Source organism: Pongo abelii, chromosome 2 (assembly GCF_028885655.2).
Source record: "Pongo abelii isolate AG06213 chromosome 2, NHGRI_mPonAbe1-v2.0_pri, whole genome shotgun sequence".
Lineage (NCBI taxonomy): Eukaryota > Metazoa > Chordata > Mammalia > Primates > Hominidae > Pongo > Pongo abelii.
Genome location: NC_085928.1, coordinates 138561083 through 138577199, shown reverse-complemented (window position 1 = coordinate 138577199; position 16117 = coordinate 138561083). Strand labels below are relative to the sequence as shown.

Sequence of the window (16117 nt, the reverse complement as noted above, 5' to 3'; positions counted from 1 at the left end):
TTTGAACTCATCTTGACTCTTCTCTTCCTCTCACGTTAGTCATTAATTCTTCAGCAAATCCTATAGGTTCTTCCTTAAAGTATATCCACAAGCTGACCCCTGTCACCACCGATGCCACTTACTGCAAGCCAAGAACCTCTTGGTTGGCCTCCCTGCTCCTGCTTTTTGCCCCCCACTGATTAGTCTCAACCCAGCAGCCAGAATGATCTAGTTAAAACCCAAATCAGATTGTGTCTCTCCTCTAAGGGCTCCCCTCTCACTCAGAGGAAAAGCCGAAGTTCCTTCAATGCAACCAGGTGGTGTCCTGCATGGTCCTCCTGCCCCCCACCCCCTTGCCTCTCTTATTCCACTTCCCTTCAGGCTCCACCCTGCTCTCTTTGCTTCAGCCATGCTGGCCTTTTGCTGTTCCTCAGACATGCTAGCATACTCTTGCCTCGGAACCTTCACATTTATCATTCTGTCCGCCCCAAACACTCAACCTCAGATAGCTGTGCAGCCCTCTCCTTTACACAAATGGCAACTCTTCCATGAAACCTTTCTCCACCACTCAATGTCCATTTCCAAGCCCAGCCCATGCTCCCCAGCCCCATCCCTGCTCTGCTTTTTTGCCTTCATCCTCATCAGCATCTGACCCAGTGGATAGTTTTAATTGTATCTCTCACTAGAATGCAAGCTCCATGAGACACACATTTTTGTCTGTGTTATTCATTGCTCTACTTCCAGTTCCCAGAACAATTTTGGCACATAGCGTGTGTTCATTAATTATGTGTTGGTTAAATGAAGGAAGCTTTATGAGGGAAAGAGCATGCCACTCCTCTTCCAGCATCCCCCTCGGTGGTCAGGGCAGAGCAGGCACTCAGCTGCTCTTGTGGGAGAAGAAGGGACTTGCAAGATCATCTCCCTTAGCTCCCTCAGTTTCAGGAGGACAGGACAGTGGTCCCCAGGAAGGGAAGGAGAGTCCAACCTAGTTTTCCTGATCCCCCGTGGGAGGCTGAGGTTGCAAACAGACAGCTGCAGCTCCTTGCACCTATGCCACACACACAGCCTTTCTGAATCAGAGGGTATTATTCTTTCCTTCTGAACTCTTGGGATATTCCTGTTTTGATTTGGCTCTAGCAGTGACGACACCGAGTTGTGCAAAGCCTGGGAACAGTGAGGGCATTAGGACCAGGAGTGAGGCGCACGCTTGGCTCTGGGTTGTGTCTGGCAGAGGGCTCTCGGCTGAGTGGAGCTATGTGTGAAAGGAAACCAGGCACTGCCTGCCGGCTTTACATCTGTTGATCTGACCTGACTGGAAGCGTCCAAAGAGGGACGGCTGTCAGCCCTGCTTGACTGAGAACCCACCAGCTCATCCCAGACACCTCATAGCAACCTATTTATACAAAGGGGGAAAGAAACACCTGAGCAGAATGGAATCATTATTTTTTTCCCAAGGAGAAAACCGGGGTAAAGGGAGGGTAGCAATTCAATTTGAAGTCCCTGTGAATGGGCTTTCAGAAGGCAATTAAAGAAATCCACTCAGAGAGGACTTGGGGTGAAACTTGGGTCCTGTGATTTTCTGATTGTAAGTGGAAGCAGGTCTTACACACGCTGTTGGCAAATGTCAGGAGCAGGTTAAGTGACTGGCAGAAAAACTTCCAGGTGGAACGAGCAACCCAGGTTCTGCTGCAAGCTTGAAGGAGCCTGGAGTGGGAGAAAGCGAACTTGAACATGACCTGTTGCATTTGGCAAGTTCCAGCAACATGCTCCTAAGGAAGCGATACAGGCACAGACCATGCAGACTCCAGTTCCTCCTGCTGCTCCTGATGCTGGGATGCGTCCTGATGATGGTGGCGATGTTGCACCCTCCCCTGCACACCCTGCACCAGACCGTCACAGCCCAAGCCAGCAAGCACAGCCCTGAAGCCAGGTACCGCCTGGACTTTGGGGAATCCCAGGATTGGGTACTGGAAGCTGAGGATGAGGGTGAAGAGTACAGCCCTCTGGAGGGCCTGCCACCCTTCATCTCACTGCGGGAGGATCAGCTGCTGGTGGCCGTGGCCTTACCCCGGGCCAGAAGGAACCAGAGCCAGGGCAGGAGAGGTGGCAGCTACCGCCTCATCAAGCAGCCAAGCAGGAGACAGGATGAGGAGGCCCCAAAGAGGGACTGGGGGGCTGACGAGGAGGATGGGGAGGTGTCTGAAGAAGAGGAGTTGACCCCATTCAGCCTGGACCCACGTGGCCTCCAGGAGGCACTCAGTGCCCGCATCCCCCTCCAGAGGGCTCTGCCCGAGGTGCGGCACCCACTGTAAGTAAGGCCCTTGTTTTCCTTTCCCTGATCCCAGGGCATGATCAGGTGGTAGCAAACTCGGGAATGCAAACTTTCTGTACCCTGCCTCTCCTGTCCTTAGAGCAAGTGCTTTTCAAGATGCAGTACCTGGGCCAGCAGCGTCAGCATCCCCTGGGCACTGGTGGGTTCTCAGAAATGCAGATTCTCAGACCCCATCCCAAACCTGCAAAACAAGAAACCCTGGGTGGGGTCCAGTGGTCTGTATGAACAAACCCTTCAGGTGAGAATCATTGTCCTGGAGAGCAGAAAGTCAGGACTCTTGCTTGTTCATTCTCTTCTCTGTCCTGGGTTCTAGTTCTTCTGTCTTTAGGTCAAATGGCTTTATTTCTATAACACAGAAGGGAGGTTAGAGCAGACATTCTCCAGTTCTAGCCCTCTGACTCCACTACATTTTGATTTTAAGGTTATTGTTAGTGTTTGCTTTTAGTTTGGATCAAAATAACAATGGCAGTTTACATTTAGGGGGCTCTTCCCCTGTGTCTGGATTTACTTTACAAGCTTTTAATATATTAACTCATAAAGTCCTGGAAAGTCCTCACAGCTATGCAAGATGGGTGCTAGTAGTATCATCATGCTTATTCTATAGGTATGAAAACAAGGCAAAGTTGCTTTCCCAGTCACGCTGCTAGTAGGTAACAAAGTCGGGATTTGAAGTCAGGCATGTGAGCTCCAGTCTGCCTGACCCACCACTCCATGCCACCCTCCTTGGGCCACCAGACTAAGGAAACAGGTCCAGTGCCTGAGAGCCAGAATACTGTGCTGACTACAATTTACCCTGCCAGGGCAGCCCCAGCCCCAGGAGGTAAGCTGAGAAGTGTAGGTGATGTGCAGAGCTGTGCCCAGGGAGATGCTGGCCCATCCTCCACTCCCTCTGCTCCCTTACTGTCACCATGGCTGGCCACTGAGGAGGAGCCTTGGTTACCAGCATCCAGGGGGCAAGGCAGCTGGTTAGTTTTAGTTTGGTGATTTAGGTCCCTTTCCCTATAGGCCATTGCTCCTCCCAGAGCCTGGAGAGTTTCCTGGAAAGCAAACATTTGTGCAGAGCAGCAGTTGGAAGCAGGGCCACACACTCCTCGGATCCCTGATCTAGTTAGTTTCCCTCAGCCTGGCTGCTCAGCCACTCACACTCGAGGGCATGCAATTACAGGGTCAGCAGCCGGGAGTGAACATCTCCTTAAATTATGTGCCCCGGGTGCCTCACTCACCTCACCCTACTTCCATTTCAACCCCGCTACACTGTTTTCAAGCCTTACCTTTAAAAGCTATTTTCAGGAAATTCCCACCCTATTCTAGTTTTGTGCCCTCTTTGCACCCTGGAGTTTTAACTCATAGCACTTACAACAACTAAAGCCAAATGATTATTGATATATTTATCAGTCGAATGCCTGCTTTCCCTGCTCTGCTGTGAGCCCCTTAGAAGGTCAGAACTGAGTTTGTATTGTACATCCCAAAGCCCAACATGCACTAAAGAAGTGATTGCTGAATGAACAGACATATAGTTTTCAAATTTTTTGACACTATCTTTCATTGGCCTGGAGCAAGAATGAACATCCTCTTTTTGCCAACAAGAAATAATATTGCCTGAAACAAGAGGGTCTGTGGCTACCAAAGTGGTATGTGTGTGTGACTGTGTGTTTGCATAGTGCAAATGTGTGGTGAATATGCATATTTGTGGGTCACGGTATATGTATGTTCGTGCATGTGTGTTGTATATATTCTCTGTGTTGTGTGTGCATTGCATTATGTGTATTAAATGGATGTCGTGCATGTATGTACTGCATTATGTGGTGCCTATATGCTTGCTGCATGTTATTTGTGTATGTGATATGATATGCACAGGTATGCATTGTGCAATGTGTTGTCTTGTGTGCATGTATGTTGATGTGCATGTATTATGTGCATGGTTCATATATGTAACGTGTATTGGGGTGATGCCAAATGCATTGTTCATCTGGGTGTGTGTTGCAGTTTGCTATTTGTTTTGCATATGTTCATGTGGTGCGTGTGTGCACAGGTATTGTGTTGTAACTGTGTTTCTTGTGTATGATGTGCTTCTGTGGTGCATTGTGCTATAAATGCATGGTGTGAATGGGATATGCATACATGTACAAGTGTGTTGTGTTTATTATGCATGTGGTATAAAGTGCATGGATATGTTTTATGTGGCACAAGTGCAGGTAAATTTTGTGGTGTGTGTGCTGTGCACATATTTGTGTGTGCTGTGTGTGTAGTGTGCATGGGTGTAATACGTGTGTATTGTGTATCTTGTGCATGTGGTGTGATGTGCACATGTACTGTGCATGTACTGTGCCTGTATGGTGTAGTGTTTGTTTTACATGTTTTTGTGGTACATGTGTGCATATGTATTCTTTGTGTGTTGCGTGTATGTTATACATGTGAGGTGTGAGTGATACACGTGTATGTGTGCAAGCATGTTGTGTATGTTATGCATGTAGTGTGATGTTCATGAGTGTGTGATGTGCACTGTGAGGTGCGTGGTGCAAGTCTGGGTACATTTTGTGCTGTGTGTGTTTGATGTGCATGTGTGTGTTTATGTGTGTGTGCAACACTTCAGTGGTTGCTTCTTCCAGCCAGAGTAACCAACTCGTCTTGACTTGCCTGAGACTTCCCAGATTTTAGCACTGAAGGTCCCAGGCAGTCGGGAGGAAACTCCTCAACCCCTGCGAAGGGAGACGATTGGATTCTCGAATCCCCAGCTTGCCAGGGTTCTCACGGAACGGCCGCCAGCTTTGTGCGGAGGTGCTCAGCGCCCTCTGCTGGCCTCGGCTGGGGCGTGCGGCCTGCGCAGCCCAGGCCTTGCCGCAGACTCCCGTCTCCAGTCTGCGGTTCAAGCTCTGGCGCCTTCCCTTAACTGGATTCCTCGCCTGCATACAAAAGAGAGTCCCTGCAAAGCAAGGCAGACGATCTCCACCCTCCCCCCAGGGTGACAGGACTCTTCGGCTCCTACCCCTTTAAATCTGGGCCACAATGCAACACAGAAGAGAAACAGCCATATATTAAGCGCCTGCAGTATGCAGGCCCTGCACCGCTGCTTTCCCACCAGGACCAGCAAAACGCTAGGATATCAGGAGCCTGTGCCTCAGGCTGTAGCGCACCCCGTGCTATCGCCAGCCACACATCCTCTTGCAATTCCATCCTTGACTCCTAACCCAGACAAGCCCCTCTGGCCCAGTTCCTACACCCAAACGCCCAAACTAGCTCTGCTTGTTGTCCTTTCCCCTCTGCCGAGGCCACAGGCCTTTTTCTGAGTACCTCTAGGGTCATTTCTGGAGGTCAGTTTGAATAGGTGGCATTTGAGGAAAATTACCAATGATGCAAGAGCAAAAAAGAAAAATATCAGTGGAAAAGAGGTCAAAAGACAGTCTCTGAAAAGAAAGGCAAAATTATAGTGAACATTTATTGAGCACTTACTATGTGCTAGAGGCTCTGCTAAGTGGTTTTTGTTTTCAACTCTTCATAGAAAACCTTTAAGGTAGGTTTCATTTCATGGATGAGGAAACTGAGGCACAGAAAGATGGAGGGACTGGTGCCAGGTTATCTGACCAGGTGAGTCTGACACCGAAGTCATACTCTTAACCACCACACTACACTTTGCAAGTCTGCCACTCTCCAGACCAGAGATTGGGCAAGTCACATGGGCTGGAAGTGTTTTCATCTTAAAATGGGGAGAACTCACACGGGTCCATGGGGAGACACTTGGGGAAATGCTTATCACAGCATCCTTGATGGTGCTGAGGAGCTGGAAGCTACCTGGATGTCTCGTCGCAGGGCAGGAGGAGCTGGGTGCACCCTATGAGATACTCAGCCTGAGTTAGAAGCAACAGACTCTGGGTACATTCAACAATGAAGGGAGACCTTAAAAATCCCCTGCTGAGTGAAAAAGTAAGGCACAGAAAGCGGCCTACAGCACTGTATCTTTAGGGGAAATGTAAATCCATGCACACTAACCAATCCATTCTTTACAGGAACAGAACAAACTCAATGAAATGGTTGTGCTGTGGGAAAGGGAGGGTCCTCGGGGCAGAAGGTGGGGATAAAACTGAACGAACACTCAGGCAAAATAGAGAAGAGCCCATGATGGAACCACAAACAGGAACGGGATTAACTCAGCCCTTCAAAGCTGCTGTCAAAGAAGGGGTGGGAGGAACAAGCCCTGCCCATTTAGCCTCCTGTAGCACGGATGGTTTTCAAAGTTCTTCCAGGCCCCAGCTCTCCTTTGATCATCCTGGTATCCAGTGCAGGGGCAATGGGTTCCTAGGATCAAAGAGGCTGCTGTGTGAGCCAGTGCTTTGTAATCTACATCTAGGGCTGAACTTGAGCGTGCATCAGAACAACTAGAGAGCTTTTTAAAAATACAGATTCGTGGCCTCCTTTCCTGTAGTTTCTGATTCAGTGGGTGTGAGGTGGGGCTCAACATTTGCATTTCTGCAAACTCCTGGTACTGCTGCTGCTGCTCCCAATCCAGAGACACTTTGAGAACCTCTGCTCTAAGGCACACTCTTGATGCCAAACAGACTGGCCAGAGCAGTGCTCCTCAAACTTTAAGGTGCATGCGAATCATCTAGGCATCCTGTTAAAATGCAGTCAAATTCAGCAGGTCAGGAGGGCAGCCTCAGATCCTCCATTTCTATCAAAGGCACTCCAAGGTGGCACCAGCACTGTTTGTTGGCCCACAGAGCACATTTTTCAACAGCGAGGAGTTACACCACGACTTCCCAAAAGTATGTGCACACCCAACCCCCCCATACTGCTTGTTAAAGACATAGATGTTCAGACCCCCTCGCTGGCAATGCTCCAGAGTTCTGAGTTGGAGCCCAGTAATCGGAATTTTTTTAAGCTGATGCTAGATAGTCTGGGGAACTACTGGTAGAGAAAGCGAGTGGAGAGCTGGTAGAGTTTGGGAAGTTTCCACGTAGGAAGCAATACTAGAGTCAGAAAATAGAGAAGAGAGCAGAGAGGAACAGGCTCCCTCATGGCCCCGGCGGTTTGTCCTTAAGCATAAATGTCAGCTCAGCGGTAGCTGGCTGTGTGCTACCTGCTTTTAACTTGCCTTTATGGTTCAGCCTGTGTTTCCCTGGTTTATGTACCCATAGCTGTGATTAAACAGTTGTGGACCTGGGGTTGAATCCTGGTACCACCTGTTACTGTGTGACCTTGTACAAGTCACTCAGCCTCTCTGAGCCTCAGTTCCTCAACTGTAAAGTGGGATAATAATAACACCCTTGCATAAGGTTGTAGAGAAAATGAGATACAATGTGTGATGATTTTCCTTGTGTAAAGTCCAAACAGAAGTTGCCCTTATCATATTCTTGAGTATATGGCCTAGGAGTAAGTTAGAAAGATGGAGAAAAATGGAGCTGTGGATATCATATTGCTGTCCTTTCTCTGACTGAAAAGTTATTTTCTGGTCCTGGAGGCTGTTAAATCATCATAAATGTGCAGGTACATTGGAATTATCTGGAAAGTCTTAAAAACTATTCATACTCATGCTCCACTTCCAAGGATTTCTATTTAGTTGGTCTGGGGTGAGGCCTGGGCACCAAGAGCTTAAAACTCCCCAGGTGGTTCTATCGTGCAGCCGGGCTGCAAGGCCCCAGGTGGTCAGTGGCTCTTCACAGCCGGTGGGGATTGCTGGGAGGGATATCTTCTCCTTTGTCCCCACTTCCTGCCCCAGAGGCCATAATGGGCAAGGGGTCAGAGGGAAGGGCGGGGGCGGGAGAATCGCCTTGGCTGCAGCTTTGTTGTCAAGTAGAAGATGGTGTTGCAATCCATGCAGGGTCCACTCAATTCCCTGCGAAGACTCTGTCCTGCCAGACCGTGATTCACCCCAAGATGACTCCCCACACCCCTTGTTGGCTGTGATAGCCTGGCCTGCAATAGAGGAAGGAGGCAGCTGACAGGGCCTCAGTAAGTCCAAGAGAGCAGACATGCCCTTCGGGATGAGGGACAAGAACAGGAACAAGCTGGGCTTGAGACCTGGGGCTGGAACTTAGCTCAATTCCCCCCACAAGAGAAGGAAGACAACCCAGTATGGGCAGTGTGAGTGGTGCTTATGGGGCCTGGCTGTCCAAGTCATGAAGGGATGCCACAAACACCAAGCTTCCAGCCCTCGAGTCCACAGTGGCCGCAGCAGAGGCAGTACCTCCTCTGGACCTCCAATCTGGATCCATCACCCCGCAGTGGGGTTGCAGTGTAGACAGAGCTGAGTACATAGTGCCCTTTTTTGGGTCAAATGCACTCATGGTAACAAGTGTGGTAGGGTCTTACTCTGCACTTCAGGACAAACCCAGCTGGCCTTGGGGGTTAGATTAGACGTGGTTAACCTGCACCTTGTCCTGGGGTGGGAGGAATTGATGTTATTTACTCCAATGCCACTCACAGTGTGGTCCTCAGACCTGCAGCCTCAGAAATGCAGACCCTTCAGACCCCACTTAAACCTACTAGATGAAATCTCTATTTTAACAGGATCCCTAGGTGATTTCCATTCATGTTTAAGTTTGAGAGCCATTATGAGGCCAGTGGTTCACAGCCCCCACTCACATTAGAACCAATGAATCGTCATGTCAAGGCTCCAACGCAGACCTAGTAAATGTGATTCACAGGAACTCACTCTCTAAGTGATTCTAATGTGTAGCCAGGCTGAGGACCACTGCTTAGGCCACTTTAGGTGACTAAGAACAGAGATGCTCAAGTCACTTAAAGTGATGGAGTTACTGCAAGTTTACATAGGAAGTAAGTAAGGAAAAGGGAACTGTCCAGACAAGGCTGAAGGAGGTGGACAGGAGGGAGACCCACGATCCACAGTTCCTTTGGGGACTTGGTCTTCCTGACATCCTGCAGCAGTAGGGGCCCTAGCACCTGGCCAAATATTCTGTACATCTGTCAGCTCACCTCCTATTGTCTTGTCACTAACAACCACTGCCTTCTACTCTAACTGTGGTCCAGGAACCAACAGCATCAGCATTACCTGGGAGCTCACCAGAAATGCAGAATCTCAGGCCCCACCCCAGACCTACTTGACCTAAGTCTACATTTAATGAGGTCCCGGATGGTTCAAGGGCATATGGACACCGGAGAGGCACTGAGCTACGTCTTGGCTTCTACCACCCCATCTTTGGATTACTGTCTGCTCTATGACCTGCTATCAACTGCTCACTTTTTGCATGCCTAAAGCTCACACTTCTTGAGATGGAGGATCTGGCAGGTTTCTCTGGCCGCTAGCCCGGGGAGGCTGTCCCTGTTAGGTGGAACTATGGCTCCAAGATGCCTCATAGGCCTCCGGTCAGTGTTCAGACCAGTGACTCCCAGTCTGTGCCTGTCTCTGATTCAAAGGTAGATGCCAGGATCAGAGCAAGCCAAGGATCCCCTGAACCCCCCAGAAGTGAGCTGTGGGAGTTTGGAGAACCCGCACAAAGAGAAGGGGATGGCATGTACCTTGTGACCTCTGTCCACTGATGGAGAATGACAGGCTGGCAGCATCAAGCTCCACTGCAGACTCCAGCCCTTTCCTCCCATCTCTCTTGTCTGCAAGCTTCTTCATCCATTCCTCCAAGGCCTCAGCTCCAGGCTGTGTCCCAGCCCTAGCAGCCTCAGGCCTGGCCTAGAAGTTGGTATGGTGTTCCCAAGATAAGTGCCACCAATTACAGGCAAGCTAGGATTTTCTCGTAAGGGAGGAACTTGGCTCTGTGGGATTACTCCCCTGTTAATCTTGACAACCAGCTTACACACTTCCTGAGAACAAGTTCAGTGTCTTTCTTCCTTCAGTGAACAAATAGTTATTTAACAACTATCAGAAGTAAGAAGGTAAGCGATACCCAGCCCCAACCCCAAGAAGCTTGGGGTGCACTGGGGGATGCAGACAAGCAAACTGGTACATCAGTGGGATCAGGGCTGAGATAGAGAAGCCTACCCGAGTGGGGAGCCTCCACTGATTTGATAGGAACTGGGAGTCAGTATCCCCAAAACAGCTTTAGGAAACCTGGAAGAAACATTTCTACTCTGGCCAGGCAAGGGGAGGGACGGAAGAGCGTCAGTACTACAGCCAGGCCATCTGGTGCAATGCTGTGACTCATTCTCTTCACAGCCATCATCCAAATGCATTTTTCCAAGTTCACAGGGGATCCTGGAGCTGCATGAAAAGAGGGTGTGCATCTATATGTAAACACAAGACACCAGACTCCTCTGATCTTGGAGTTTGAAGATATAAAGCTAGCCTGCAGAACAGCTCTCTTAGGCTAAGATTATCCCTTTCAATCCAGGACACACCTCTGGGCTGGAGAAAGGTGTCAACATCCCTGTGTTGGCTAATTAGGGATTAAGTCCAGGATGGTTTGATTCCAAAGCCCTTGGTCGTTCCTGTCCCGCTGCTCCCACTCAAAGGATGAACAAAGGTGGTCAGGGGCGGGGTTTTGGACACTTTGGATACAAACTGAGATAGTAAAATATTCACTGGATATTTTGTTGAAGCAGAGAAGTTAGCCTCACTATTTAACAATAAAAACATACATTTCTTCCTGAGTCCTCTGCATAAGTCCCTAGTCACTTGGGGCCTTGCTTTACGATGTTCAAGAGCCTTTGCCATGCCCTGCCTCACTGGTTGGCTCAGCAATGCTATGAATGTCTTTCCTTCAGTTCTTGGTACATGCCAGCCCCTTCCTACCTCTGGGCCTTAGCAGAGGCTGTAACACCTGCCAGGCATGCCATTCATTCCCCACCTGCATTCTCTCTCTGGGCTGTGTCCTACCCACCCTTCAGATCTTGGCTTTGATTTCACGTCTCTACCTCCAGAACGTCTCACTACAGCTGTTGAATAATGATTTGGTTATGTTTAGTAGGATATAAACTCCATGCCATTAGGGGCTATCTTAGTTTAGGTTCCCTCTAAAGAAGATCCTGAAAGAAGGCTTTATTTTGCAGGTTATCCCAAGAAGCATGGGTAGGGGCTCAGGAAAGTGGAGCAGAGATGCCTAAGAGAGGCATGTGTTCAAGGCAGCTACCTCTGTGGGCAGCTGGAGCTCAGCCCTTGGAGACAGTGTAGAACATGCATGCATCTCAGCGCTTCCTACCCTCTGCCCTTAGGGGTGAGGGTGCTGGGTATTTAATAAACCAACTCTTTTCAATCACTGGCTGAGCACAGCTCACTGGGGTGGGGTAGGGGTTAATTTTCCAGCTCTTCAGGGATGCTCTGACTGGGGAAATCACAATGGTCAGCCAGAGAAAGCCCTAGGGCCATTAGAAGTTGGGCCGTCCTGTATTATAATGAGATGGCCAAAGAGGATATGGGCAGGGGCACCACAGATTGTGCTTCAGGCATCATGTCTATTTCATTCATCTTTCAGTCCTAACACATAATAGGCTGTCAATAAATATCTGTTAAATGACTTGATAGAGATATGGAAGGTGAAGATTAAAGAGACAATCAGAATGAAGATAGGCAGGCCTGTCTAGAACCTCCTCAATGAATAAATATCCTATTTCCTTACTCTGAGCTTCCTGGCAGCCACACTGAAAAGTAAAAAAAGACGATATTCTTATTTGTATTCTTCATGAGGAGGAAGCACACCAGTTGCTCAGATGAAGGAAAGTATTTTGTGGCACTTATATCTGCAAGGACTTTTCTTCCACAGCATCAAAGTGGGGATAACAAGTGATAGGGGGACAACATCCTCAATAGGTTCCCTCAGTAATGGAGAGCAGGTTTCCTAAAAGTGATTCTTGCATTGTCCCCTGATGAAAGCTGAGAGCGTGATGACAAGCACGACTCCCTGTAAGCACATTTGTAAGGCAGCCAAGACAGAGGGGTCAAGTAAGTTGCCTGTTGAAGACCTTAAGGAATCAGCGTAGACAGTGCAGAATGTGTGGAGGAACTGATGGATCGCATGCTTTTCAAATAACCTTCCATCACTGTCCCTTTGTGACTCTGAATCCAGAACATTCTGCTGGCACTGTAGTCCAAGACGGTGATAGATAGATGATAGATATAGATAGATAGATAGATAGATAGATAGATAGATAGATAATAGCAGTATACTATCAGCTATTGGCTGTGTAACTTTAAACAAGTCATTTAAGCTCTCTGGGCTCTAGTTTCCTCATCTTAAAAATGGGAAAGTGTGTCCATGATCTAGTGCTGTATAACACACCTTATCAAAACTTAGTAGATTTTAAAACATAGATATTTTTAAAACTTTGGTGCTTCAAAAGACGTCATCAAGAAAGTGAAAAAGACAATCCAAGAGTAGAAGAAAATGTTTGTAAGTCCTATATTGGATAAGAAATTTGTATCCAAAATACAAAAAGAACTCTTACAACCCAACAATTAAACAACAAAACACTCCATTTTAAAACGGGTAAAGGATTTGAATAGACATTTCTTCAAAGAAGACATAAAAATGGTCAATAGCACATGAAAAGATGTTCAAATCATTAGTCAGTAGGAAAATACAAATCAAAACCACAATGAGATGCCATTTTACCCCTACTAGGATGGCTGAAGTAAAAGACAGAGCAAGTGCTGACGAGGATGTGGAGAAATTGGAACCCTCACACATTGCTGGTGGGACTGTAAAATGGTGCAACTGCTTTGGAAAACAGTTTGGCAGTTCCCCAACATGTTAAACATGGAGCTATCATATGGCCAGTAATACCAGTCCTGGGTATATACTCAAGAAAATTAACAACATGTTCACACGAAAACTTATACATGAATATTCATAGTGGCATCAGTCATAATATAAGTCAAAATAGGAGCAACCCCAATGTCCATCAACTGATGAATGGACAAACAAAATGTGGTATATTCAAACAATGAAATATTAGGCAGTAAAAAGAAATGAAGTACTGATACAGACTACAACATGATGAAGCTTGAAAACATTACGCTAAGTGAAAGAAATCAGTCACAAAAGGCCACATGTTATGTCATTTCATTCATATGAAGTGTCCAAAGTAGGCAAGTCTGTAAAGACGGAAAGTAGGTTAGTGGTTGCCACAGGCTGCGGTAGTTGCGGGAGCAGTGGGAAGTGACTGCCAATGGGTAGTAGGTTTTTGGGGGTGGGGTGTTGAAAACATTCTCAAATTAGATAGTGGTGATGGCTGCACACCTTTATACTTGAATCCATGGAATTGTACACTTTATAAGGGTGGACATTATGGTATGTGAATTATATCTCAATAAAAATATTATTAAAACATTAGTGATTTCAGGCTGCGCATGGTGGCTCACTCCTGTAATCCCAGCACTTTGGGAGGCCGAGGCGGGTGGATCATGAGGTCAGGAGTTCAAGACCAGCCTGACCAACATGGTGAAACCCCGTCTCTACAAAAAATACAAAAATTAGCCAGGCATGGTGGTGCATGCCTGTAATCCCAGCTACTCAGGAGGCTGAGGTGGGAGAATCGCTTGAACCTGGGAGGTGGAGGTTGCAGTGAGCTAAGATAATGCCACTGAACTCCAGCCTGGGTGACAGAACAAGACTCTGTCTCAAAAAAAATAAAGTTAGTGATTTCAAACAATAACAATTTCTATGTTATGGTTCTATAATTTGGACCAGACTCAGCCAGGCAGTCCTTCTGCTGATCTCCCCTGGGTTCACCCTTGTGGCTGCCGTCAGAGAGCGGCTGACTACACTGAATACTAAGATGGCCTCACTGTCAGACCTGGCAGCTGATGCTGGTCCTCAGCTGGGGCACTTTAGTTTTTCTTCAAGCAGTCTCTAATCCTCTATTAGGCTACATTGGTTTCATTACGTGGCATCTCATGACAGCAAGTGGAAGGCCTTGAGGCTCAATCTTGGGAGTTCTCGAATGTCACTTCTAGTACATTCTATTGGTCTAAGGAAGGCACAAGGCCAGCCAGACTTAGGGGCTGAAGAAATAGATTTCATTTCTTGATGCAAAGAGTGGCTGACTCACATTATAAAGAAACATGGTGAACAGATATGTTGTGACCATCTTTGCACACATGAGAATTCCTATTTCAAAGGGCATTTGGGAAGATTAAATGTAATAATTCTTGTAATAATTCATGCTGCTAAAGCACAGCACCTGGTACATAGGAATACTCATGAAGTGGTAGCTATGATAAATATTAATAAGACGCCTGCATCACAGGGGCTACCCTATTCCTCCATTCTCCCAAAGTGAAAACAAATCATAGACTCAAAGGTGGAAGGATCTTTAGATATTACACAGTGAATCCCTCAGTGTCAGATGCGGGAACTAGGTTCCAGAGGCGAGAAGTGACAGACTTGTCCAAGGTCCCTTATCTTCATTCCCTCAAGGGGGATTCAGAGGTCTGAGCCTGATGGAAGGTCTTCGTCCAGGGCACGTGGCACATCTCCTAGCACATCTAGCCTCACGCTCTTCCCCCCAGACCATTATCCTGGCTCAGGCTGCACACACTTGCAAGGGGGCGTCTCAGAGGAAAAGAATCACAGAAGGCAAAGTGTTGCCTGTGGGTGAAGGAAGAGGAGTCTTGCCCAGTGGTGAAAGCGAGGAGTTACAGGAACTCAGTTGGCACAAAATGGCAGCCATAGGTCGTGTCCCATCACAGACATGTTTGTTTGGCCATGCAGTTTTATTTAAAAATGTTGGATTAGTGGCCAACATTTAAAAAATAAGAGATTTCCCAGAAACAATTCAGGTTTCTGGCTTTTTCTGAAAATCAGGAAGATGTGGCAAAACTGGACTAAATTTCCTCCCAGTAACGTCAGCTGTTCCTTTTAGGTGGGCCATGTAGTCTCTGGCTCACTGAAGCACCCACGGGGCCAGAGTCACATCTCCCTGGCTGGCATTTGAGCTTATGCTCCCTTCAAACCTGAACAAAGGGGTTGGAGCACTAGGAGGGGATGGCGTAGACGCAGTTCAGAACCTTTCAAAAATCTTTGTTGGCTGGACCTTAGCCAGCTTCCTAGGTTTCCAGTAGCTTCTCTGAATTGCAGCGCAAACCCTCTTCCTACTTCTGGTCTACCCACCCCTCATTCCTTACTGCCTGAAGCTCTGTAAGGTTGGGTGGGAGCGGGGGAGGAAGAGTGGATAGATTGCAAAGCAGATGACAGGTCCTTAGCACCATTTCCCTCTCTGTCCTTACTTCTACCTGCCTCCTTGTGTCCTCTCTCTCCAAGGTCCTCATGGTGACATGAGGAGCCCGGGGATCTCAAACATGGGTGAGTAGGGCCATACCATCTGGACCATTTCTTATTGTCTCCTCAGCATCTCCCAAAACTTACACACTCACATCAGCTAAGGAGTTGGATGCTTTCTATTACAAGCTTTATCCTCCTGAAGGGAAGTCATTCTGCATTTTAACAACAACAACAACAAAAAAGAAAGCCACCAAAGCCGCTGGATGAGCAAGGAGATTGGAGAGCTTTGCTCCCGGTGGCAGCCTGAATCACAGGAAACATTTTGCTGTTAGGCCAGGGTTCTAGGGAGATTAGGTCCAGCAGGGGATCTAGCTGAACTCCAATCACCCACCTGGCCTCCTTTTCCTGTAATCCATGAGGTGAACAGCACCACCATGTTGCATAACTCCAAGAGACACCAGTGCATGGTGATCTCTGAGCATGGCACCCACTGCTGTTGGGCAATGCACCAGCCCTAGTGGTTGAGATGAGGAGTAAATGAGATAATGCATGGGAATATCCTACAAATATCAGTGATTGTTATTCCCAGAATACCAGCCCAGTTCCTCTGCTGTGTTGAAGGACATCCTCAGAGACATGTTCAGACAATACCAGAAGCCAGTCAGCACATTCCTATCTGAGA

The 16117-nt window shown here is 47.7% G+C and overlaps 1 protein-coding gene across 6 annotated transcripts in view; it reads left to right on the top strand.

The window, feature by feature from the left end:
* The first annotated feature begins 656 nt into the window (after window positions 1-656).
* Window positions 657-16117, top strand: part of GALNT15 (polypeptide N-acetylgalactosaminyltransferase 15) — a 72973-nt gene continuing 57512 nt past the window's right edge. For 2 of the 6 annotated variants that reach the window (XM_024244752.3, XM_054552552.2), the window contains exon 1: window positions 671-2287. In XM_024244752.3, coding sequence (XP_024100520.3) covers window positions 1743-2287 — 545 coding nt within the window. In that variant the 5' untranslated portion in view covers window positions 671-1742. Of the gene's footprint in view, window positions 2288-16117 lie in introns of all 6 variants that reach the window. The other 4 variants (XM_024244751.3, XM_024244750.3, XM_024244749.3 and 1 more) reach the window with 4 other exon arrangements.